Raw genomic sequence first — 27,074 nt, 5'->3', positions numbered from 1 at the left:
CTGGATGGAAAAGGCAGACACTGTATAGAAGGCAATTGCTGGGTAGAAAAGGTCGGAGATAGGAAGGAGGGAGGTAATGATGGAAGGGGAAAGAAAGGGCAGATATAGGAGGCAAACACTGTATAGAAGGGGGAGAGAGAGAAGGTAGAGTTAGTGAAAGACTGGGAATAAGGAGAACTAAAATAGGAGAGCCAGGGTGAGGGAAAGATGGAAAGCTGCCAGTAGACCATAAAAAAGAGGGAACTTGAAGTCTAGATAGTAAGAATGAGATAAGTCTGGACATAGAGGTAGAAAAATAAATTGAAGAAAGCTGAGAGGAAGAGGAGGAGAAAAAATCCTGGAAAGAGACTTAAGATGGAGGAAAGCAGAAACAAGAGAAGTGAATGATCAGAAAATAAATGTTTGTTTAGTATTTTATGTATGTATGATTGCAATCCACTTATTATTTAGGCAGACTATAAATCTTTTAAATAAATAAATAAAATTAAATAAAGATAGAAAAAATAATTTCATTTTTAATTCAGACTAAAGTAGTATGATACCTGTGTTTATAAAGGTTAATAAATAGAAATAGAAAATAGAATTAAGATGATAGCTTTTCATTGGACTAATTTTAATACATTTTTGACCAACTGTCAGAGAACAAAACTTTCTTTCTCAGGTCAGGACAGCTTACTGTCTTGACCTGGGGAAGGAGGGGTCGGCCTGAGAGCTAAAATGTTTTAAGTCCTTCCAATAAAATAGCTTATTTTCCATTTTTTAATTTGTATTTGTAATTCTTAATTTGTAATGTACAGTGCGTGTAATACCATCGGAGTAATGTAATGGAGAATTTTTGCTAACATCAACTCAGTCCTTGTTTGCAAAAGAAGGCTATGTCATAGAAAGCAAATCGAATCATATCAAATCAAAAAATTTGATTCAATTGGCAAAATTGAATTGAATGGAAATTTTTCTTTCCTGAATCGGACATCACTAATTTGCACTAAAGTTCAATTCTTAGCATATTAGCTAAACATTTTTCATCCCTCTATAGAATACATACATTCAGTACATATTTTTCTTCACAGTGGGAACCAGAAAGGTATAGAATACTCCTTTATTAGATCTGAAAATGATGTTCCAGTGTAGACTAGACATTTACTTTATTAGGTTAAGCTTGAGAATGCAAGAGTAGAACAAACTCAGTTACACCCAAATCAATATAAAAATTGATGAATAAATGTTTTTATTTGGTGTAACTACAGTGCCATTATAAAAGTCTTTTGCTTTCCCCTTCAACCCAAGGTGATGATTTTTGTGTGGACATTATTATAGAGTGATGGAGAGCACTATGTGGCTTGCTTTCAATCTGTTTTATTTGGCAAGTAAATGAACCATGGTATGGCCCTTGAGTAAACCCCTTGTGTTTGCCCACACCCATAAAGTTCCTCAAAGATTTTTGGTTTTTGACTGAGTAATTCCATAAGAAGCAAGAAGGTCAAAAATAGCCTCAAGCCATCAGCCGCTCCCTGCTTGTTCAATTTTCATCAAATAAAAAGCTCTTCAGGGTGTAATTGATGGCAAACCTAAGAAAACAAGAGCATGAAGAACATGCCAATGCGCTGGTTATGCTGGTGTTTCAGATGTTTCCACCTGATCTTAATCAGGTAGATCTTAATTTTCCATGTAGCCAGACAGGGCAGACTGGTCATGCCTTTCAGTGCACAGAGATTGCTGTGACTAGCAGGACAAAGCAGGGGAGTAGACACAGCTGGGCCTTAAGGGTTCAGACACCTCTAATGTTCTGCCCACCCACAATATGCACTGTACAACTCAGGGGTTAGAATAATGATCTTGGAACTAGAAGAACTGGATTTGGACATTGAAGCTCATTATGACCTTTGGAGCAGGTCACTAACTCAATATTTCCAGTACCCATTTTTTCTGTAAACTCTCGGGGGCACAGGCTTATTGACTCTACTCTCTCCTTGGTGGATCCAGTATCTACGAGGGGTGCTGAACCAACCAACTTCCTAACTTCAGCCCAACCAACTTCTTAAATTCTGAACGTTATTTTGCCACTGTAGCTGAAAAGTGTTATTTTAGTTTGCAAAGTGCCAATTTGCAGAATCGTAATGCTATGTTTTGACATTATTTCAGATCGTCGATTGAACTATGTCAACGAAAAGTGTGGAATTTTCAAGAGTGGTGTTCCGAGCCGTCATGAAGTTCCTATTCCTGCAGAAGAGAACGCCAAAGGAAATCCATGAATGAATGATGCAAACATTTAGTGACAAATGCCCATCATACTCCACAGTAAAGAAGTGGTATGAAAACTTTCAGCATGGAGATTTCAAGACTGAAGATGCAGCAAGGCCTCAAATGATGTCATCTCCTGAAATTGTTGACTATGTTCATGACCTGATTTTGGAAGATCGGCAAATATCAGCTAAACAATTGCTGAGACACTACAGATATCCAAGGAACAAGTTGGGTTTATAATCCATCAGCAGCTGGGTGTGCAGAAGCTGTCAGCCAAGTGTTTGAATGCTGACAAGAAATGACATCAGGGCGACACTTCCAAGTTGATTTTGCAGCTTTTTTAGTGAGCTGGAGCCAACATTTTGGAACGACTAGTTACTTTTGATGAAACATGGTTGCACCACTATGATCCTGAGGCAAAACAACAGCACTTAGGTTCTCTAAGACCAAGGAAATTCAAGACCCAAAAGTCAGCAGGAAAGGTCATGGCCACAGTGTTTTGGAATCAGGATTGTGTTGCTGTTTTCCAAGGGGCCAAACAGTCAATGCAGAATACTACTGTAACATGCTTTGCCAATTAAAGGAGGCATTGAAAGAATAAAGGAGAGGGAAGCTGCAGAAAGTTCTCTTTTTGCAAGACAATGTCCCTTCTCTCAAGGCTGGCAAAATGATGGATGTTTTGATGCAGTTGGGGTTTCAGTGTACAGACTATCCACCCTTCTCGCCAGATCTTGCTCCATCTGACTATTTTTTGTTTCCACACCTTAAAAAACATTTGAAAGGGTGACAATTTTCAAGTGATTTGGAGGTGATTACAGCAGCAGAGCAGAATTATTGACCAGACATCAGAGTATTTTTTTGAAAGGGTTACAGAAACATCAGACACAATGTGCCAAGTGTGTTGAATTTAGGGGTGAATATGGGGAATAACTTGTAAGTTTCATGGCTCCACATTATTCCCTTCTTAGTTGGACTGAGAACTTTTCAGCACTACCTCATATATACACATGAAGTAATAATAAAATTAATAAGGAAATTATTTATCATAATCCAAATTTTTTTATGGCAAAAGATGATATGCAGCTACAGTGTCCATCAAGAGAAAGCGCAAGAGTAATAAGGAGGATCAGCTTATAAACCATTTAAATAGAACTCATCCTAACCTATTCCAACCCCTAATGAACAAAATTTCATAGCCTCAGTTATTCTTTTGTCTTAACTGGATAGGCTTTAGAAAATATACATAACTCCATAAACTTAGAGGGAACTTAGGAAAGAAACGAGCTGAATGCTAACACTCAGGATTTCAATTGTAGGAAAGCTTTCCTCCAGAGTTGAATAGGGTGATTTACATCAAGAAAAATATCAATTCTTTGCCCACAAAAGAAAATTTTGTTTCATTTAGCAGGAGAATCCCATGTGCTTTAGAATGATTGCTCTCTCTTACAACTAAAATCTGCTAATGTCTTCCTATACAAGAAGGAGACTGAAAATTAGAGGATAACTATAAAGTGTTCATTTAGATGCTCTGAATGACTACAAATGTTTTGTCAAAACTTCTCAAACATATTTATTGAAAGTGGCACAATACAACTTCTTTCCAGACAACAGAGTTACAGTCCCTTGGGGGTAATTTTGTCAGTTCAGAAATTGTATCTATTTATGTATGTGATCTTGTTTCCCGCTTAGATTTGTAGATAGGCAGGTTATAAATAATTTTAAATAAATAAATAAATATTTATACAGGAAACATAGGTGCCTGTGTGCCTTTATAAAATAGAACTACTCTATCTGTAATAGCACACACATGTTTGTGCACAAATTGAAACCTGCTCCAAAGAAGATGTAAATGTATGCTTGTACTCTCTTTTCCTCATGCTTTGTACTCTCTTTACTTCCATCCATAACTCTGCTTCCCATGAATGCCTATCCTGTGATCACATCAGTGTGTATAGTTCTATGCACAGTCCTAAAATAGCCATTTCTGTGTGCATAGCATGTTTTTTAGACATGAAAAATGCTTTTTAAAATTACCACCCTAATGTTCTGTTTCAGCCTCCAGCTAATCCAGAGAGCACATTAATTGCCAGTAAATGTTTTTCAATTAATATTTATTAGAAGACAGGGTTTTGAATCCCTAAATGAAGGCATGGCTGGATGGAAGAGGGGGGAGTTTAATGTGGTGGATTGTTTCCTGGGTTTTGTTGGACACAGTCTGCGGATACCTGGATCTGAATGGCAGCTCCCAATCAACGTGCTAGTCCATCTTAAATCATTGTGCACAGGGTACTAGGTCTATCTTAGAGTCCCACCCAGCTTCCTTAAGATTTCATGGTTTATTTTCCCCACTAGTTGTCACTTCAGGATTGGACTGGTCTTCCAAGTCTCCCTTAAATACTCTCAGCCCCTAAGACCCAAATCCCTACTTCAAAGTTCACATGAGTCTTGGGTAAGCAAGAGGATTTCATCTCAAACAAGAATCCATTATATTTCACATCCAGGGTTTTGAATTATATTTTCTAAAAAGGGTTAGGCTAGCAAGCCTACTTGCTACCATTCGTTTAACTCCTGGGTTTTGATTGCTTCCTAAAGCATTGGAACACATTTTGCATGTAGATTGTACTCTGGTGAATTTACCTAATCTATACCTATATGTCATATCTGTCTGTCCAAGTTAGATTGTAAGCTCTTCTGAGCAAGGACTGCCTATAAATGTCAAAATGTAGAGCACTGCATTCGCCTTTCAACGCTACATAAATGTAGTAGTAATTAGAATGAATGAATTAGAATGAATTTAAGAGCACTGTATGCTCTCAGTTGCAACATTATATTGCCACCTTGAATAGAGATCACTTAATATCCAGACACAGTCAACTTTTTCAGCATTTTTTTGAACAGGTGAAGGGAGATACTCTTGGTATCTGAGTTACATAAGGCTTTGACAGTGGTTTTGCCTTGCCAGGATCTGAGTAATTTAGTAATGTGCTGGGCCTCTGACTTTGGGAAGCAGTTCACTTTTACAAACCTTCTTGAATTGATACAGAATATTCCTAATTTGGTGGAGTGGGCAGTCTTCAGAGAATGCCAGTTTAGGGTATTACATAGAGCTTACATCACCTAAGCTCATGTTTTTCATATGGGAGGAATGGACTCGCCTCTATGTCAGAAATGTGATCAGAACATTAATTCTTTCTATCTTGCTTTTAGTTCATGTTAGAAAAATTTTTTGGGAGTTCATCATTAAAATATTTGGAGCATGGTATTTGGTAATGGGTTTTCTTCTGGATCAGTCAGAAATTTTTGTGCTGCAGGGTGGGAATGATGGTATTTTTTTTCAAAAGGCAGGTCATATTGGTAAAAAGGTTATCTTAAAGGTAGTTCAAACACCTTAAGGCTTTTGGAGAGACATTGTACTTGTACATCCCAACAGCAATACAGGAGCTTCACATCACCTTTTTCTTTTGAATTTGATGCCAATTGTTTCACATTATATGGTTCTCGATAAGTCAGACATTGTACAACTTGGACCCCTGAGGAAAGAGTGTTTTTCGAAATATGGACCATGTCGGATCCTTTCTTCTTATAGATGAGAAACACTTTTTGGACAACAAAAGTTCATTGACTCCAATAAAGTTCCTATGCTTTGTACATCATTTTTGCAGTACTTTCTGTTGTTTTTGCTGTTCGACTTCTACTGCAGATCTTGTTGGATTCTTCTTTGGTGAGGGCCATTTTCTTTCATAAAAGATATAGATTTCATTTTATTGTTTTAGTATTTTTGTAGGAAGAAATTATCTGTTTAAACAGTGGTGAGTATATATAACACGTTACTGCTAATGGTAATCATGACCAAAACATGAAACACCTTCTAAAGAAGGGATGCTCAGTATCAGTTTTTGAGGATTGCAACTCAGTCTAGTTCTCAGGATTTTCCCAGTGAATATGTATCAAATCTATTTGCATGCACTGCCTCCGTTGTATTTTGTAATTTCATACGCATTGGGGAAATCCTGAAACCTGACTGGGTTGTGGACTAACAAGAAGTTGTTGGAGGAAACAAGGTTGGGAGGGTAACATTAGATTGTAGGTAAAGTATCTATAATGGGTTAGAACAGTGATTCCCACCCCTGTCCTGGAGGACCACCAGGCCAGTCAGGTTTTCAGGACAGCCCTAATAAATATGCATGAGAGAGATCGGCATATAATGGAGATGCCAGGCATGCAAATCTGCTCCACGCATATTCATTAGGACTATCCTGAAAACCCGACTGGCCTGGTGGTCCTCCAGGACAGGGTTGGGAACCAATGGGTTAGAAGACTTTTGTTTTTCTCTGTTATAGAACAAGTTGCCTGGGTTGTGGCTTTTCTCCACTTCTTTTTTTAAATTAGTGTTTGGAGAGAGCTTTTTGTTAATTAGAAGACTGAATTTGATTAATCTCTTTCAATCAAAGCAACTGTAAAAAAAACTTTTTAAAATTTCTGTATCTTGAATCCTTCCCCTAGACTTTCAACTTCATTGGAAAGAAGATAGACAGGGTTGTTTTGGATCCATTTGCTGTCTCCCCTCCCCCTTCCTAATTTGTCATTAAAATGATGAGATAATGTACTTATTTTCAGTTGTTACTCTGCTTATATTATTATCTGTTTTGTGGATAAAGACAAAATACCAAGTGCAGGTCATAGAAATCAGTGCCAAGAACAGCACCCCTTACATACAAACTGCTTAAAAAATGAGAGAATTAATCTTCTTGTTTATTTTTTCAGCATAGCATGGATGTAATTAAGTACTTGTTATAAAGTAAATGGGCTAGTCTTGTATTATTGTGACTATTCTCTCTCTGTGATTGTGTGAGTTTCTATAGCTTCAAAGGTACTAGATTTATATGAACTATTTGTTTACTGTTTTGTACTTAAATACAGTTTCCAATCCATTTATTAAAAATTAATGATTGCAACCTCATTTCTTTTTGGAAACTCTTACATTATTGCTAATGGTATTATATTATTCTGAGTTATAAATAGCCTAAATAATTGTGTCCTTGTAATAGAATAGTAAGAAAGCATACAATCTTCTTGTGCTTCCAGGTTTTGTTTTTGGGTTTAAAAAAATTTTTTTTATTAGCATTTCTGTTTTAATTACAGAATCAAAAAGGAAAATAAGAAATCACAAATTACAAATCTAAAAAATAAGAAATAAGTCTCTTCTAGCCCACATTAAAGGTGGATATATCTTGAATCACCAAGTAAATAAGGAAACCATTAAACAAAGGAAATTAAATCATTTTGGGTCCTTTTACTAAGGCGTGCTAGCTAAAACAACTAGCATGCCTTAGTAAAAGGACCCCTTTATCTCTAGCAGTAGCATATTGAACTTAATTAACCCCTGATATCCTACATGGAAATATTTAACTAGAAACTGGGGCTTTGTCTACAAGAACATTTTCTAAATGCATTGGATCAAGAAAAATATAAGAATTCTCTATATAAGTAACAAGGCATTTACATGGAAATTTAAGGAAGAAAGACTCTCTGATCGCCAAAACTTTAGATTTAAGTGAAAGGAAGTTCTTCCTTCGTAATTGTGTTAGTCTAGAGACATCAGGAAATACTGAAACCATTTGTCCATAAAATGTACATTTTTCTTCTTAAAGAAAGTTTTTAATGCCACAATTTTTTGTTCTATTTTATTAAAAGAAACCAATAAAGTATCCCTCTTAAGATTAGTCTCTTGAGATGATTCTAGAAACTTAATTAAATCTAAGCTATCTGAGGAATTCAAATTATCGATTTCACCTTTAGGTTTTTCCTGTATGATTCCTCTGGGAAGATAATAAACATTAGAAATTTCCTCATCCTTTATTGATAAATTGGAGATAAACATTGAGGAATTCCTTACATGATAATAAATGAATAATAGGAAAATTAAGCATTCTCAGGCTTAAATTCCTAGAGGCATTTTCCAAGGATTCCATTCGCAAGTGTATCATCAAATTATCTTTAGTATTTATAACCAAAGCAGTCTGCTAGTTCATAATCTGAGTTTCCACTTTGTCCAATTTATCTTGTACAAATTGAATCTTCTCTTCTTGTTTTTGAAATTTAGCTACCGTTTGTTCAATAAATTGGCTGAAACGTTGAAGGTTATAATTTAAATTCTTATCAAGATAAACAATAGCTACAAAAATATCTTTCAATGATACATTCTCTACTTAGAACAGAATCATCCACTTGATGGCTTATAATTTTTACTGAGGTAAGTACCTGAGTTTTAGGCAGAGCTCCAGAACTTTGTAAGAAAATAAAAGCAGCATTAACATCATCAGGACATTCCTTTTGTGAAGTTACCATGCCTGTGTTCATCTCTGCACGTTACTACTGATGAAATAATGTAGGGGTTGGTCCCCCAGAGGAAAGAGAAGGTTCCAATGATAAAGATGGAACAAGAGACCTCAAATCCAAATTCAAAGGTTTCAAATCTTGTAAATGAAAATTCATAGACCCCCATAACTGTCATTGGAGCCTATGTCGTCTTCTTTCAAACTTTTTGTTTTCCCGTATCTAGAGAAAATCTTAGACTCCACATTCCTATGGGCTCCGAAGGGACTCAAAAGGGGCAGGACCTGCCCCTTTGGTCACATACCTTCGGGCACGTACTCACAGGAGCGTGTCCACGTTCTGCAGCAGGGCTTCCCTTTTATGCTGGAAAAAAGGTGGGCTTAGTAGCTGATTTCAGCCTCCCTTGGGTGCCCAGTACAGTGACTGCTAATTGAAATCTTAGCATTTCCAGATGACTTCACCTTTGGTTTTTAACTGTTATTGTAGAACTTTTTAAAACATTTTCTTTGTTAATGAGCATATAAAGTGTAATTCATACATATTAAAAATGTGGCTGTGTGCTAGTGGAGCACTCTCTGAATCAAGGAAGCATCCTTAGTGGAGGGAACAGAATCTTCGCAGTCAGTGATTATGGAGTTCTGTGCCTTTGCTTCATGGGGTTGTACTTTGCCACTTTGCCTTGAGAGTATGAGGATCTCTGCAGCAAGTATATACAGAGCCAGTCCATCCTTAGAAACTCCAGAAACTGCACAAGATTCCAAGACAACAAATACTGGTAACAATAGATGACAGTAGACTAAGACCAACCGACCTATTTACTCTGCCATTTTTTTTAGTCTCTACTTCTAAGGATATATCCCATTTGCTAGCTTTGACCATTTATAAGATATCACATCTTATCCAGGTCAGTTTTTGCTGTCTCTTTGTCCTAGGTAGAGAAACATACAGATTTGCATACTTAAGCTAATATTAAGGCCTTTGCACTACGAATGCAGTTCAAATTTGCATGCATCTGCTTCAAACAAAACTGGGGCCTAGCACCTTCCTACCTGCAAACACATTTTACTCTACACAATCCCACACGAACAACCAGAAACAAAACCATATTTGCTTATCCTAAAATTACTGGCTGCAAATGCAAATCCTACCTTGACAGAATCTTCATGTTCCAAGCTAACAGACAACAATCCTGGCTGGGAAACTACATAAATAAAACCAGACAGACCTACAACGCATTACGAAAATCTATCAAAACCACTCTGTTTGACAAATTCATCACCTAAACAGACCAATCCACGCTCACTACGCTTTTTCCCCCTACAAACCCGAAGCAATCTTCAGGCAATTCCTACCTCTCTCACTTTCCCTCCCCCTTGCAACCCCTCTTACATTCCCTCCCCTACAACCCTTTTCTTCTGTAACATTCCCCTCATGCATTTGTAATTCGCTGAATGTTCAGCCTTCTTTCGATGTGAACCGCCTAGAAGTCATCTGACTATGGTGGTATAGAAAAATAAACTTATGATTATTATTATTATCTGTCCTACCACCAAGGTCAACCTAAAATTGAAAGATGAAGTGTTTATGATACAAGTTGAACAGTGTTTATCATATAGCACAAATCAATTATTTTAATAAAAGTTAAACTTGTAAAAATTAAACCAATTTCTAGTACAATGGTGTGTCATTCTGGACAGACTGGTATTATCCCCATGCTCGCGAGTCATACAGAAGGAATCCACTCCAGATTTTGAATATCTCCATCAGAGGACCCTGCTGCCCCCTTCAGTTTTTCCATCTGTATGTGAGCTAGAAGGAGCCTTTTTGCTCTGCTCTGTATATTTCTTCCTTTTTTGGGGGGTCTTTTTCATGGTTGTTTTGGCGGCTTTTGGTGCTCAGCGCTTCCCTTGTCGAGGATCCAGCTCTGCCCGCATGGATGAGAAGCAGACTGAGGTCTGCAGCTGACAGGCCAATCCCTCTGTGGTACCTGTTGGCTAGCTTGTAGAAACTTTTCTAGAGATTTGTTTTGTTTCCTTATAGCATTGCTTGCCTACTGGGTCATAGGGCCTTGAGTGCAGGCTGTCAGGCATCCATAGAGAGCTCAGCAGGGTGCCAGCTGCATTTCGCCTCCCTTCTTTCATGTGTGTGGCACCACGGGGATTAGAGTCTTAGTCAGACTCTGGTCTGATTGGCAGCTCGAAGATTCAGCATTGGAAGAGTGGTCTATTTGAGGCATTGGTTTCTTCCAGATCCAGCTACCTTAGATGCTGAGGCAGCCTGCAGCACATATCTAGCACAGGTCACAGTGACTAAGGCTGTTACAGTCTATGAGGAAAAGGAGGGGGGGGGTGTCTTTAAAAGCTTCTTTTACAGGTTTCTGCCCCTTTTCTTAGGTTTCACCACCTCCAAAATCTATTTTTCACTGTTTTTTAAAATTTTAGTTAAGGTGTTTTGGAGCCGTTTGTTGGCGCCAAAACACTGCCATGGTGGCCATCTTGGATTTCCCAATTAAAAATAAAATTTTTTTAAAGTTCTCCAGAACCTTCAAATCAACTCGTTTTGCCTTAAAGCTGGCAGGGCTGGAGTCCTTTGGCTCCTTTACCCTTAATTCATGCCAGGTTTGCACTGGATGGGCGCCCCAAGAGCACTCTTGTGCCACTTGCCATGTTGGATGTGTAAGGGGGGGGCAGGAGCAGCTGGCTTAGCCTCTCCTTTGCTCTCTAGGGCTGAAGAATGGTTGTGGGGGGGGGGGGGTCTTTCGATTGGGAGTAAATCCCTTCCAGAGCCCCAGAATGATGGTCATCCTAAGCGCAGGAGCCTGGATGCTGTGGAGCCCAAGAGTTGCAAGCTGGAGTCATCTAAAGGAGACTCCACACTGCTTAATACGGCATTCTCTCTAGAATTTGTCAATCTCATGTGGAGAGCTTATCTGGATGACCGAGATCCCCAGGAGAAGTCTGGCAGCGCACCAAGAGGTACGCGAGAGGGCTTGGGCTCTCACAGTGTGTCTGCCTTGGTGTCGGAGGCTAGTCAGGATCTGGTGAGCCTTTCTGAGGGAGATTTAGAGGATGAGGGGTCTATCTGTATGCCTTTACTGTCACAGAGTGAGCCTTCCCTGTCAAGAGATGCAGGGTCGCAGGCAGGTGTGACTGCACAAGATACAGTGGTGGCCCTCAATCAACGGGATGACCCCACAGACCTCCAGCTGTTAGAGCTTATTGCTGACTCTTTGTGGGAGTTAAACGTGGACTCCCAGCAGGTCCCCTCTGTTCCCAGCACTATAATGAGCAAAGTGAGAGCCCAGTTTTCTTTGTTTCCTTGGTATCCTGATATCAATGTATTAGTCACAGAGCATTGGGATGCTCCTGATGGGTCCCTTAAAGTAGCCAAAACAATGGCTCAACTATGTCCTATGGTACAGGATTGTCAGCAACTGTTCACAGCCCAAGGTAGATTCCATGGTAGCACAGATAACCAAACGCATATACCTACCAGGTGAGGGAGACATGGTATTAAAGGATATGCAGGATCGCAGAGTGAATGTGATTCTTAAGAGAATTCAAAGTGCTAGCCTTGGGAATCAAAGCAGCTTCCTTTGTGATATGCATCTATCATACAAGGTTACGGGGGCTTAAACTGGTGGAGGATGACCCTTTGCTCCAGCTCCTATAAGCAGAAGTGGATCATGTAGCCAATGCTCTCTACAGCATTACTACTGAGTCTATCTGCCTGCAACCTCCATTCATGCCTTCTAGTTCTACCACCCCTATTTCTCTGAAAGAGGTTTGCTTGAATATTAATACCTTTCGTGTACTTGAAGGTCTGGATCATATCACCCCTCTCTCTCTCTCCTTTTTTCTAGCTTATACATATTCAAGTCTTCCAGTGTCTTCTCGTACATCTTTATGTCACAGACCCTGTACCATTTTAATCACCTTCTGAATCACCTCAAGTCTTTTTGCATCCTTGTAGAGATACAGCCTCCAAAACTGGACATAGCACTCCAAGTGGGGCCTCATCAACGACTTGTACAGGGGCATCAACACTCCCTTCTTCTGCTGGTTACGCCTCTCTCTATGTAGCCTAGCATTCTTCAGGCAACAGCCACCACTTTGTCACAATGTTTTACCACCTTAAGATTTTGAGACACCATCACCCCAAGGTCTCTTTCTTGATCTGTGCATGTCCATCTCTCGTGTATGTTGATATTTGAGAACATGATCATTTATATGCTCTTGTTGACTCTATTTTAGACATGTAACTGGCATATAAATGTCTATTTTTCATGTACTTTAGATTAGATTTTATGTGGCAGATACTAGTAGAACTTTAGACGTCCTGACCTGGATGTTTCAATTCAGATTTGTATGTCCTTTATAAAGTCCATTTCCACATAATTCACTATAGGAGATAATGAGATGGCATTTATCCATAATGGATTTGCCATCCTTAACTGTCTGTTTTTGTTTTGGCTACCGCTGCATACTGATCAGAAGATTTGAAAGTGTTATCCATGATGACACCTAGATCCTTTTCCAGGGGGGGGGGGGAAGGGGGGAGGGAGTTGACTCCTAATGTAGAACCTAGCATCATGTAGCTATAATTTAGGTTACTCTTCCCTATGTGTATCAGTTTGCAGTTGTACACATTAAATGCCATCTACCATTTGGATAGTCAAGCAATTTCTCATAATCCACATGCAATTTAACAACTTTGAATAATTTTGTGCTATGTGCAAATTTGATCACCTCACTCATGCCCATTTCTAGATCATTTATAAATATGTTAAAAGGAAACCAGTCTTAGTACAGATTCCTGTGGTACTCTAGTATTCCTCTTCGTCCACTTGAGAGAAATGGCCATTTAATCCTGTGTCTTGCAAATGATGAAAGACAGATGTAGGTTTGGTAACTCCAGTAGTTGGAAACAAAGGCCAGTGCTGGACAAACTTCTGTGGTATGTGTCCCACAAATGGCAAAATATACATGAAGATCAAATCTGCGCATTTAAAGTGTCTGTTCAGTGATGTAGATGTGATTCTCTTTAGGACGCCAATGTGTGATTGACACGTGATCAGGTGTCTGCCGAGATCGTCATCCTAAAGAGAATCAAGCCCTGTGTGAATAGCATGCACAGGATACTTACACAGGATACTTACACATGCACAGGTACTTGCTAATCTGTACCAATACAGCTGCACATCAAGCCTGTAGCACTTTTCCCCCCACCCCACTTCACACATACCAATATAGTCCACAAAACATCAACATCCAGGACTGTCCCCACATGACACATGCAAATGTACATGTAAAGGCACACAAACTGCAGTTAAGTACCAACACATGACCAATGACTGTATAAATAACCACATTCACTCTCATATACAAGGATTTTGGTTGCCAGGGAAGGTAAGATTATTGGTGGGGGTAGGGGAGAGAAAGGAGAGAGATCATTACCGTACTTGGATATAAACCCTCGGTTTATATTCGAGTCAACCTTTTTCCCCTTTGGGGGGGGGGGAACAGGGTATCCCGGTTTATATTCAGATAGGTTTATATTTGAGTATATACGGTAATTGGTAAGGACTAATGTATGGAAGTGAGGAGGGAAGAGTTGAAATACTCAATAAATATTCTATTTGGAATTCTTAGAAGAAAAACCTGGAGAAGATTTGCAGATAAAAACATAAGACTTGTCATACTGGGACAGACCGAAGGTCCATCAAGCCCAGCATCCTGTCTCCAACAATGACCAACGCAAGTCTCAAGTACTTAGCTAGATCCCAAGTGGTAAAACAGATTTTATGCTGCTTATCCAAATATACATATGAGAATAGTGTATATACAGTATTATAATATTCACAAGAAAGTGTTAAATGCCAGTTTGAAAAACTGAAAATGGACAAAGCCATGGGACTTGAGGTACATCCCAGTATATTGAAGGCACTAAGAGCTTCTTATGGGCCCTCTAAAGAATGTGTTTTAATACTGTAGATCCTTGGTGACAGGAGTTCTGTAGCATTGGAGAAAAACAGATGTGGTTATACATCACAAAACGGTAGGGGGTACAAAACTTCAAGTCAGTAAGTCTTTCTTCAGTGGTGAAAAGGTTAGTAGAGACGCTGCTGAAGGAACAGATGAATGTTTGAGAATCCAATGGGTTGCAAGATCTGAATCAAAATAGCTTTACAAAACACAGATTATACCAAACTAATCTGATTGATTGAGTGACAAGAGAATTCGATTGAGGGCATGCACTGGATGTGGTCTACATATTTTTCAGCAAAGCTTTTCATACAGTTCCTCATAGGAGGTTTATATATAAATAAGGATGAGACCCAAGATGGCAAACTGAATCAGAAATAGGTTGAGTGATAGATGAGGGTGGTGTTAAATAGTATTCACTGAGAAAGAAAAGAAAGTAGTAGAATGCTTTATTTGTTTATTCAATTTTCTATATCGTTCTCCCAGGGGAGCTCAGAATGGTTTACATGAATTTTTTCAGGTACTCAAGCATTTTTCCCTATCTGTCCTGGTGGGCTTACAATCTATCTAATGTACCTGAAGCAATGGGGCGATTAAGAGACTTGCACAGGGTCACAAGGCGCAACATGGATTTGAACCCACAACCTCAGGGTGCTGAGGCTGTAGCTTTAACCACTGTGCCACACTCTCCCCCACTGTTCCATCCTGGGCCCATTTCTGTTCAGTTTTTTTGAGCGTTGTTGCAGAAAGGTGGAAAAATATACCTTTTTGCAAATGACAACAAAATCAACATCTCGGAGAGCGTGGAAAGTATAAGAAGTGATGTACAAACAAGTGAAGTTACTTACCTGTAACAGGGTTTCTCTGTGGATAGCAGGATAAGTCAGCAATCCATGTGCTTCGCTGTGATTGTCTGAGGTCTGAGTTGGAGTGAGCGATAGTTTGGCAGTCATTTTCTGGAGGAACCTCCGGAGTGGGTTCTGATTGGCTCGTGCTTGGTGGAATGCTTTCCCCCATGCTAGTTGGCTCAGTGGGTGCTGGAGTGAGGGTATCTTTTGTGGATGATTCGTGGTTCTCTGTTTAGTGAGGTTCACTGCCCTGGTCTGAGAGGGAGATCATGATGAACTTGTCCCTGCATGAAGTCGGGGACAGTGGCAGTTGCCTGCCACCACTTGACAGGGGATCTTTCAGCTATGCTGTTGGATCTGAGAGCTGTTGGTGTGTGCTATAGCTAGGGGTGGCAGGGGTGTGAGAGTCTCCGTGTGCATGGATTGTTTACTGTGAGCTTCTATACCGCTACTAATAACTGGGGAGTCGATTCAGAGCGGTTTACATGAGCTTCTGTAATGGTGCTACAATGCATGAGCTTCTGTAGAGGTGTTACAATGCAGAGTTACAAAGACCTTTGAGGTATTACAATACTTGGGCTCTATAAAAGGGCTCTATACAGAGTTCCAGGGGCTTCTGTAGCAGTGTTGCAATACAGAGTTATTAATACCGGCATAATTATGCCATAATCAATCATCCTACTTATGTTACTGACACATCGATCATCCTACTTATATGCATATGTTTATACCAAATCAATTGTCCTACGTATATTCACATATAATACTAGGTTTAGTTTTGAAGCTAAGTACACAGTATTTACACACCTCCTAAGGAGGTTAGACAATTCAACTAAATATATAAACATGTATCTGTATCGTGTTTTATGTTTATCTTTGAAATATTATTTTCCCTCAGAGTCTAGTTTTCTGGGCTTTTGTGCTTTGAATATTTATATCCCTATTGGGTTCATCCTATTGTGTTCCTGATTTTTATTTTTTTTTTTTAAAGGGGGGGGGGGGAATGGGAGCTAATCAACAGTCTCCTCTATGTTGTTTTATTGGCTAAAGTAGTCTGTAAAGAAGGGTCTTTATCCCTTTCTTGAACTTTCTGGTATCCTTTTCTAATTTTAGTTCCTTCGGAAGGGCATTCCACCACCTTGGAGCCATCATTGAGAACATTCTTTTCCTCACACTTTTGTATTTGATGTCTCTGATGGAGGGAATTTCCAGCAGGTGATTTTGGCTTGAGCGTAGTATACATGTTGTGTGCTGATGTAATCTGGCCGCTAGATATTGTGGTTCAGCGAGATGAATGATTTTGTGTGTCAGCAGTAGGATCTTGAATTTCACCCTGCTTTCAATTGGGAGCCAGTGTAGTTCTTTCGATGAGGTCTCTTTTTCCTGTATCTCTGTGGGGAGGAGAAAAGAGTTGGAGGAGGAGGAGGAGGGTGTTCGGTGGTCCTTGTGCCTTTTCACCCTTTCCGGGGTTGTCCTGTGTCCGTGGCAGTCTCTCTCTTGCAGGGTTTTACCCTTGTGGTGATGGCCCTTTAAGGAGGTAGATCCAGAGGTGCTGCCTGTGTTGGTTTTTCCAGTGTCTGGCAGCAGTAGGGGTTTTTTTGTGCTGGCCCTTTAAGAGGTGGAACTGGCAGTAGTGATATCAGAGCAAGCAGCCGATTGGAGTTGAACAGCTGGGGCTTCCACTGAGCTGTTTTCACGAAGGTGCTGGGATGGGCTGAGGAGGGGATAGGAGACCCTCTGCTGCAAAGGTTAGTGCTGGGACCTGATTCGAGGGGGTGATTGCTGCTGAAGATGCTGCCTGGTAGCTGGAGGAGTGCTACTGGAGCTGGGAAGCCGCAGGATGAGCCTCACTGGTGTCAGATCCTGGCCTAGGACCAGGTGAGCTGGGTCTATTTGGGTCTGTCGGGAGGGGTCTTCAATGGTATCGGGAACAGTGCCATATGGAAAGTTGCAGTTTTTGAAGCCTCACCATTGGAAGGGAGTTTCCAAGTTTCTAAATTTTATTTAAAATTTGATTAAACGCTTATACAGATTTCTAAGCGATTTACAATTAAAATCAGGATTAAAATACATAGGTCATACAAACTAAGATGAGACTACCACTGACAGGAACAGAGGGAAAGAAGGGTAGAACTACATATGTAATAGACAAGGAACCATATAAGGTAAAAAACAGAAGGAATTATAAGATATTAGCCTGAAAAGGCTGAGTTGTCACTATGGAATAGTTAATTAAATCTGGGGAAGAGCCCTATGTTTGGCGATTTGTCTGCTTCAGTGCCAGAGCTGTTTAGAGAGTGTAGCTGCTTCTCGCTCGTTTTCGGGGACATCAGTAAGCACTGTGGGCTGGTGGCCATGAGGTGAGCTTCGCCAAGGCAGCAAACACAGGCTTCGTGAGGGACGCTGGCACTTATTTTCTTGTTGCAGCTCTGGCATTTTTTGGGAGCCAGTTTCGCCATTTCATCTGAGTTTGCAGGCACTGTCTTTCCTTGATCGGACATTTTTTATTTTTCCTTGGAGAGCAGATGGAATCTGACTGTTGGGCAGGGCGGATGGTTTATACTGAATGGCGAAGGGGTCAGCACAGGCCTATAAAGGGCCGCTTGCGCATGCTCAGAGGGGGCTTTTCCAAGCCTCAGCTCTAGGAGAGCAAATCCGGTCACCGGAGCTTGTCGGATGATGTCACCAATGTGTGACTGACTCATCCTGCTTGTCCATGGAGAATTAGACGTTTGGGCTAATGCTTGGCAGTTAAGCTTTAACATGAGGAAATGCAGTGATGCTTTTGACTGCCTATTTTTCACTCATGCTAATCCTTTCTTTTATTCTCAGTCAGAAACCATTATTTCCTCCTAGTAGATTGTTGTATGCTATAGTACTAAGTCTACTGGGTACAACAGGAACTGAATGTTCTCTCATCTCCTCCTCTCTTGAGTGCCACAGGAGACGTCCACTTTCATTGTGCTCTAAGCTGTCTTGATTTTCTATGTTCGTTGAAGCTGTAAATGCATTTTGTGACGTGTGAATGATCAGAGAGAACACTACTGAGAGGGATTGGTTTTGGAGAATTAGGAAGAATGTCACTAATTTCTTTAAAGGGTTGTATCAAGGATTGTATCAAGGATTTCTAAAAGCTTGATTGAAGGGTAGTATGGCTAACAGCTGTGGCACATTCAATGTTGTGTGGTTAATTTGTATTTGTGTGAATAATGATTTTTTTTTTTGCTTTAAAATGAATCTCAACTATTAACAAAATATGCTGAGAGGCTGGATAAACTGGGGCTCTTCTCTCTGGAAAAGAAGAGGCTCAGGGGGGATATGATAGAGACCTTCAAAATACTTAGGGGCATAGAGAGGGTGGACAGGGACAGGTTCTTCAGACTAAAAGGGACGACAGGTACGAGGGGGCACTCAGAGAAACTGAAGGGAGATAGGTTCAAATCAAATGCAAGGAAGTTTTTCTTCACCCAAAGGGTCGTGGACAAATGGAATGCGCTCCCGGAGGAAGTGATCCGGCAGAGTACAGTACAGGGATTCAAACAGGGATTGGACAGATTCCTGAGGGAAAAGGGGATCGTGGGGTACTGAGGGAGGTGCTGGGGTGTTGCATAAGTATAGACAGCTCACCAGGTCGTGCAGGTGCAAGGCCGGAGGGTTAGGACATTGATGGGAAGATAGGACTTCGATGAGAAACCTAGGGGGCAAGGGGGCCCCTTCTGGTGATTAAGGCAGGTCATGACCTGTTGGGCCGCCGCGGGGGCGGACTGCTGGGCGGGATGGACCTCTGGTCTGACCCGGCAGAGGCACTGCTTATGTTCTTATATCATCTGGACTAATATCAGAAATATCTTACCTCAATTAAACTATTACAACTCTGCCTACTTAGGCATTAACACCACTCTTATCCACATACTACAGCTCATCCAGAACACAGCTGTTTGAAACATATTTCTTTAATTTGTAGATTAGTCTATCTCAACCTTCATCAGACAACTACACTGGCTTCCAATACCATCTCGAATAAACTTCAAAATTTCAGGCATCTTATACCATATTCTCTACGGAAACTCAGCAGCTTCCCTCATCCAGCTATTCTCTGCTGCTTGGTCAACATCCAGAAGAATCCTTAACATAATTCAACTAAACCTGCCATTCACAAAGTACCTCCACTACAAGCGAATGGAGCAATAGCATAGACTCCACTCTATGCTAACTTATGTGGGAGTAAAAACCTGGAATGACCTCCCAGAAGCAATCAGGAAGGAGACAAACTACACCTCATTCAGGAAAAACCTGATGACTCACCTCTTTGACAGCTAACTGTTTCAGCTTCTTTCATCACCTCCCCCTCCATCTAGGCCCCTCCCCTTGCATTTCCTTGCCCCCTCCTTCCTCTCTTCCTCTCTGATTCTCTGATTGTCGCCTTGAGCTTGTATAGGTTTGTGCGACTTACAAATGGAAGATTAGATTAGATCATTATTAGCATGTGGCTATAGTTCTTTTAATCACTAGAGTCAGTTTAAAAAGCTAATTAAATAATTTAGAATTTACCATATAGTATGAAGAAGATAATTTTCAAAGCTGTTTACTGAATTAAAATGACCTGACTGAAAATAATCATTTTCTGCTCTTCCATATGATTTTTGTATGGTTGTATAGTATTTGGTTGTGATGAGGCATGATTTTTGTAATGCCGTTTATCTGAGAGTGGCTCAATATAGAACAAAGGCCTTACAAGTAATCCAAAAGGCTGCTGCAGATTCCTGTGGCAGTAGGAAAATTTGAACATATTACACTAATTTTAAAATGATTACATTGGCTGCCTGTAAAATATTGTCTGAAGTTGCATACTCAGGTGCTGGCATCCTGTCTCATGTTCTAAACTCTTTCTTTTTCCTTTGTGCTTTTGTGTGTTAGAGGACTATCCTAATGGGACATGGCTGGGGGATGAGAATAATCCTGAGATGCGAGTGCGTTGTCCAGTCACTGCAGCTGACATGCTCCACATCAGCACTAACTGCCGAACGGCTGAAAAGATGGCGCTGACACTGCTTGATTACCTCTTCCATCGTGAAATCCAGGCAATCTCTAACCTCTCAGGTCAGGGGAGGCATGGGAAAAAACAGCTGGATCCACTCATGATCTACGGCATTCGCTGTAAGTAGAGTCTTCTGTAGTTCAGAAATCATATCACCTCTTGGAGAGACTGTATTATGGGTATATTGAAATACTCAGCCAAGTGTGTGAGTAGAGTTATTAGTTAAGCAATCCAAAGAACTATCTTATATTTACATTTATCCTGGGACAAGCAGGCAGCATATTCTCACATATGGGTGACATCATTCACGGAGCCTGGTACAGACAGTCTGAAAAGTGAACTGTCACTTTAAATTTTAAGTTTCGCGACTACCCACACTGCGCATGCACGACTGCCTTCCCACCCGAAGAGTTTCAAGTTTATTTATAGCTTGATATACCGACCCTCACAAGTATCTCAGTTCTTCGTTTTCCACAGAGTGAAGAAGTATCTTTTTGACTGAACTCCATTCAGTCAGTGTTGCCTTCCTGCTTTGTGTAATTTTCTTCTTTTTTCATTTGTTTTTATTTCCTTTCATTAAAGATAAGTAAGAAGAGAAATCTTTGTCATTTTTTCTTGTATCTCGGGGTTTAAACCCTGGACTCAGCATCGAGACTTGTACTTGGTGTTCCTCTTTAAAATCGCACTCTTTTAAGGCTTGTCGAGCTTAGCAGGAGCAGTTCTTTGACACGACCACGGACATCGCCAGATCTTTTTTAATTGTCGACATTGACGGCTTCTGCATTGGCATCAACATTGACTTCGAACTTCCAGCATTGGGGGAGGCAGCTCAGAAGCATCCACTCCCCAACAAGCGTCATAGGTCTTTATAGCATTGAGTCTCTTGATGCAGGTTGTCTCTCCCTCATGGTATGTGTCCTCATCGAGGTCATCCATTTCATGACAACCTGCTGCACTGATGGTACTGGCTGTTGAGCCATCAGTACCTTTGCATACTTCCTAGTGCCGCAGGTCTCAACGGCATCGAGTCTCTTGATACGGACTGAACATTGAAGCCGACGCTCCCCAGCATAACAGTATGTCTCTTCCTTATGGTATGTATCCTCATCAAGGTCATCCACTTCGAGAGACCCTGCTGCACCGATGGTTCCGGCTATTGAACCATAAGTACCGGTGCATTCTTTAAGGTATCGCAGGTCTAAATGACATCGAATCTTTTGATGCAGACTGAACAGCGAAGTCATCATTCTTTATTTACAGTTGTTTCTCCTTCATGCTGTGCACTCATCAAGGCATCCTCTCTGAGACAACCTGCTGCATCAAGGATACCGCCTGCTGAACCATTAGTACAGGTGCATGTTTTCTGGGAGACAATCCATGAGTTCTTCTGGAGGGAGTTCAGTAATATGCTTAATTTGCAAAAAATGCTGCTACTAGCATCGATTCCCTTGGTACCGCCTAACTTAAGCATAGTGCTAAAAGGCTTCAAGGTTCCGATGTTGGCTGTCCATCGGAGCATCATGCTACTTCTCATTGGAAGTTCTCCGAGATTGACATTCTTTTGCTCATGGTATTTTTAATTTCCATACCGCTGCATGTTGCATGAGTGAGCTTCAAATGTTGATGTGGGATCCACCCTTTATGGTATTCCACCATGATGCATTAGTCCTAAGCACCCATCCTAAATTATTACCAAAAGTGGTCACAGAATTTAATTTCAATCAATCAATTGTGCTTCTAGTTTTCTTCTAAAATCTCATTCTCATCCTGGTGCAACATCTCTTCATACCTTGGTCTGCAAACGAGCCTTGGCTTATTACTTACAAAGGACTCAGTCTCACAGAACATCTCTTCATTGTTCATCTCCTTTGATCCTAACAGATTGGGCCACCCTGTATCCAAAAGAACTATTTCCACATGGCTGGCGGCCTGTATTTCATTTTGCTATGCTCACACTGAGCAGCAGCTCGGAGGTCATGTAACAGCACACAAGGTCCAAGCTATGGCAGCTTTAGTCGCATTATTTCGTTCCACTCAAGTTTCAGGTTTATTAGTTTCTTAATATACCGTCAATCAAACTTATCTAAACGGTTTACAATAAAAGTAATTATAAAAATAAATTAAAACTTTTTTTAAAATAAAAATTAAAGGGGGTTCACAGACATGAAGCCAATAGGAGGAGGGAAATGGGAATACATTGTTACATTTAGCAAAAAATAAAAAGGGGAATGTGTAAGTGGAAAACACAATCGGTAGATATAGGATTGGTCGTCCTCAAGTGAAGTGTTAATTCTCACGTATTGAATGCATCCTTGAATAGAAATGTTTTAAGTTTAGATTTGAATCTTGGCAGATCAGATAAGAGTGCTTGAAGTTCACCAACCCAGTGTGTAGATGTGATGCAGATTAAGAATACTTCCAAGTGAGATACTAGGAAGGAAGATACCAGTTGTTCAAAAGGTGGTTTCATCAGTATGGCAAGTATGATGTTAAGATCCCAAGAAACCGATGGAGATTTGATTGAAGGTTTGATGTACTGCAATGGTCCTTTTATGAATCTGAAAATGAAAGGATGTTCTGCAAGAGCCACTTCCGCTTCCTGGGTGTCACTTCCGCTTCTGGCTGGCGGCCCAACATGTGCGCACGCATGTGTGTCTCGCAGAACTGCGGCTGGCCATGGGGGAGTTCCAGGTGCACCGGTTGCGCTTCTTCTACTCCCATTGATGGGATCTGTAAAACAGCTGCTTGTTCCTCAGTTCTCACATTTACCTCTCATTACTGTCTGCAATCCTATTCCAGACCAGATGATCGCTTCAGCTAAGCTGTATTACAAAATTTTTTCTCTTAATGGCAACTCTCTCCATCCCATTGCGGTAAGCTAGGGAGCTCTTATGTGAGAAAATGCTGCCTGCTTGTCCTAGGATAAAGTACAGTTACCTACCGTAACACATGTTATTCAGGGACAGCAGGCAGATATTCTCAAATCCCACGCACCTCCCCTGGTTGGCTTCTTAGCTTGATTACGGAATTGAAGTACCTTGAGCCTCTTCAGGCAGGAAGGCAGTCACGCATGCATGATGCGGGTAGTTACAAAGCTCTTAAAATTCAAAGTGACAGTTCACTTTTCAGACTGTCCATACAGGGTTCCGTGGAAGACGTCACCCATATGTGAGAATATCTGCCTGCTGTCCCCGGATAACACCTGTTATGGTAAGTAACTGTGCTATATAGCATGTTGTACTTATTTGCATACAGTTGGCTAAATTATAGTCTAACTAGTGTTTAAGCCCGTTACAATAATGGGTGCTAGAGTAGATGTCTTTTTTTGTTTTTTATTTGTCTCTCTCTCTCTCTCCCTGGACGCTGTCTATCCCCCCAAAGCAGCCCCCTTTCCCTCCCCCCCTGGCCCCCAGTTGTGCCATGCCTGCCTGCTCTGTGGCCCCCTTATTTCCCCCCCACGATTGCTTTCTGCCCCCAGAACAACTCTCCTCCCAAAGCAGCCCCCTATCCCCCTGTTGTGCAATGCCTGTTTGCTCCATGGCCCCCTTCTATTCCTCCCCCCCATAATTGCTTTCTGCCCCCAGCACAACCATCCCCCCAAATCAGCCCCCTTTGCCTCTCCCCCTGTTGTGCAATGCCTGCTTCGTGGCCCCTCTTCTGTTCCTCCCCCCTCCCTGATTGCTGTCTGCCCCCAGCAAACCCCACCCCCCAAAGCAGCCCCCTTTTGCTCTCCCTCTGGCCCCCTGTTGTGGCATGGCTGCCTGCTCCCTGGCCCTTTTCTGTTCCCCCCATGATTGCTGTCAGCCCCCAGCACAACCATCTCCCCAAAGCAGCCCCCTTTGCCTCTCCCCCGTTGTGCAATGCCTGCCTGCCTGCTTCGTGCACTCAGCACAACCCTCCCACCAAAACAGCTCTATTTTCTGCCTGCTCCATAGCCCTTTTTTGGCTTCCCCTCCCGTTCTTACCTCCGTCCATCCATCAATGGTTCCTGCCGCCGCTGCCGCTCCTGTTCCTGTTCAAAGCGGCCTGATGAGGTTCGCGGCTGGCTGTATTGAACCTCGCAGGCCGCTCTCCATATGGTTGCATGTTCCTTCTGACGCGATCGCGTCAGAGGGAACGTGCTTCATGTGGAGAGCGGCCTGCGAGATTCAATACAGCCGGCCGCGAACCTCATCAGGCCGCTTCAAACAGGAGCGGCAGCGGTTGGTGCGGGAGGGGGGAGTCGTCGGGCTGTGGAGGCGATCGTTGGCTGGCTGCGGTCCCGGCTTGGAGAGGGCAGGGGTTGTCTGTCCAGCGTCTTCCGGGGAGTCGCGCATGCGCACTCCTGCAAGGCCACGGACCTACATGTCGGATCAGGGAAAACGGAATCACGCAGTTGAGTGCGCATGCGCGGCTAGCGTTTTATTATTTCAGATAATGGAAACAAATCTTAAGTCCTATGAAAATATAGCAAAATTTATGGAGTAGGATGATTTGAATATATTATGCCAATTTTAAAATGAGAATATATTCCACATAATATAAACATAAATATAAACATAATGTAAACTTGATATGTATATGCTATATACCTGATATGTAAACTCCCTGGAAATGTCCAGTTTTCACCCAATTTTGTAATCCGCTTAGAACCGCAAGGCACAGATGGAATAGAAATCTCTAATGTAATGTAATGTAATGTAATATATTCACCATCCCCCCTTGTGCTTCCTTGGTTTTGTAAAAGGGGGGTATATAATTTTTTTTTGTTTAACTATAGTGCTGTGCTTCATATAAACCACACAGAGTAATTTGTAAGCTTATCTTCATCAGTCCAATTTAAATTTCATCAATTTGTGTTCAAATTTATCAATTCTTTTAAGCTTCTTAATACACACAAACTATATATATTATATATTTATATATTATAGGCAGAAATAAGAAAGAGGATTGATTATGGTTTAAGAGGGCAGTATTGAGAACCAACTCAGAAAAAGCTAACTCTGTTTTGATGCTAACTCTTGTAACACCTTTACAAAAGTACCAGTATTGATTAAGGTTTAATAATGTATTGATTATGGTTTAATAATATCTGTATTGAAACCATCTCAGGAAACACAAACTCTGTATTGTAACATCTTTACAGAAGCTCATGTATTGTAGCACCATTACAAAGCTCAGATAAACCCGTTCTGAATTGACTCCCTCAATCATTAGCAGCGGTATAGAAGCTTTCAATAAACAATAAACAATTTAATTATTTTCACTCAAATATCTGAAAAGACTTAATTTTTGACACTGTTTAGACATTCTGAAAGGGGGGAGAGGCTCCCAACATGACATCACGTTTTGTTATAAACTGTTTCAAGGTTTCTCCCCTCTCTCTCCACAACGCACATCTCCCTTTCATGTTCTCATGTGGAATATATTTACATGAAGATTCATTATCAAATTATGCTATTTATCTGCCAGAGTGTGGTTATATAATTTTAAAATGATCACATTGGCTACCTGTAAAATATCAAATATAGTACAAGATCTTGGTTTTGATGTTTCAGAGTTTGTTTTACACTACTTCTATGTATTTGAATAATATAGGCTTGAGAGAGGATGCTATGGTATGATTTTAACATATGCAAATAGATATAGATGAGCAATCTTGGATATGGCCAATTGTGTATGAGTTTGTTGTGTTAGGGTTATTCGGCAATGAAAGTATATCTGCAGATCTGTGCAGAGAATGACCATTAGCATTTAAGTAATTGTGAATATTATCAACAATACTTAGCATCTTCGTTATAACTACATATTCCCATCATATTTAGCTCTTATATTGTTGGCGTGGTGAAGACATGACAATCAGTGTTTAAGCATGGGTGACAGGGGCCCACACAGAGGGGTGGGCACAACTCTGGCCACCTTGTAAGGCAGACTGGATAGATCGTGTGGGTCTTTATCTGCCATCATTTCTTCTGTTTACTGTGATGACAAGAAATATATCCTCTAGCATAGCAGTTCCCAAATTGCACCATGGTGCCCCGGGTCATGCAGCAAACTCACAGGGAAGCTATGGCATATTTTAAGACCCCCCCCCTTCAAATTTGTAGCACCTATTGACTAACTGGGATGCCAAAGCCCCTCCAGTTGAAGTGGTCTGCTTCCTGAGGAAGTCAGTGGCATGCTCCATTCACCAATTCAGGCACTCCCACACATGCTCAGTTCATTGCTTCCATTGCATGTAAATCTAGAAACAGAAAAGTGAAAGCAGATTAAGATCATATGGCCTATCCATTTCACCTGTCCATGCCATCTACTATCCCTTCCTCTCCCCTAAAGATCCTGTGTACCTGTCCCAGGCTTACACAGTTTTTCATTGCCACCACCTCCACAAATTCCCCACCCTTTCTGTCAAGAAGTATTTCCTCAGGTTACTTCTGAGTCTGTCCCTTTTCACCTTCATCCTATGCCCCCTCATTCTAGAGCTTCCTTTCTGTGCCACAGAGGTATTTCAACATATCTATCATACCTTCTCTCTCCCACCATTCTTCCAAAGTATACATATTGAAACCATTTTAGTAGCCACGCTCTCATGAATATTCTTTATGGTTTGACTGGCTGGGGAGCCCCCTGGACAAGTTTGGGAAC

General features: G+C 41.0%; 1 protein-coding gene across 3 annotated transcripts in view; it reads left to right on the top strand.

The window, feature by feature from the left end:
- The window catches only part of BANP (BTG3 associated nuclear protein), a 607,582-nt gene that overhangs the window by 209,430 nt on the left and 371,078 nt on the right, over positions 1-27,074 (top strand). For 2 of the 3 annotated variants that reach the window (XM_033941784.1, XM_033941783.1), the window contains exon 7: positions 20,330-20,569. The exons of the other annotated variant lie outside the window; for it this stretch is intronic. In XM_033941784.1, the coding sequence (XP_033797675.1) occupies positions 20,330-20,569 (240 nt within the window). The remainder of the gene's footprint in view (positions 1-20,329; positions 20,570-27,074) is intronic. 3 annotated transcript variants of the gene reach the window in all.

Source organism: Geotrypetes seraphini, chromosome 4, assembly GCF_902459505.1.
Source record: "Geotrypetes seraphini chromosome 4, aGeoSer1.1, whole genome shotgun sequence".
Taxonomy (NCBI): Eukaryota; Metazoa; Chordata; class Amphibia; order Gymnophiona; family Dermophiidae; genus Geotrypetes; species Geotrypetes seraphini.
Note: the sequence above shows the minus strand (reverse complement) of the source record. Positions and strands in the feature narration are given on the sequence as shown.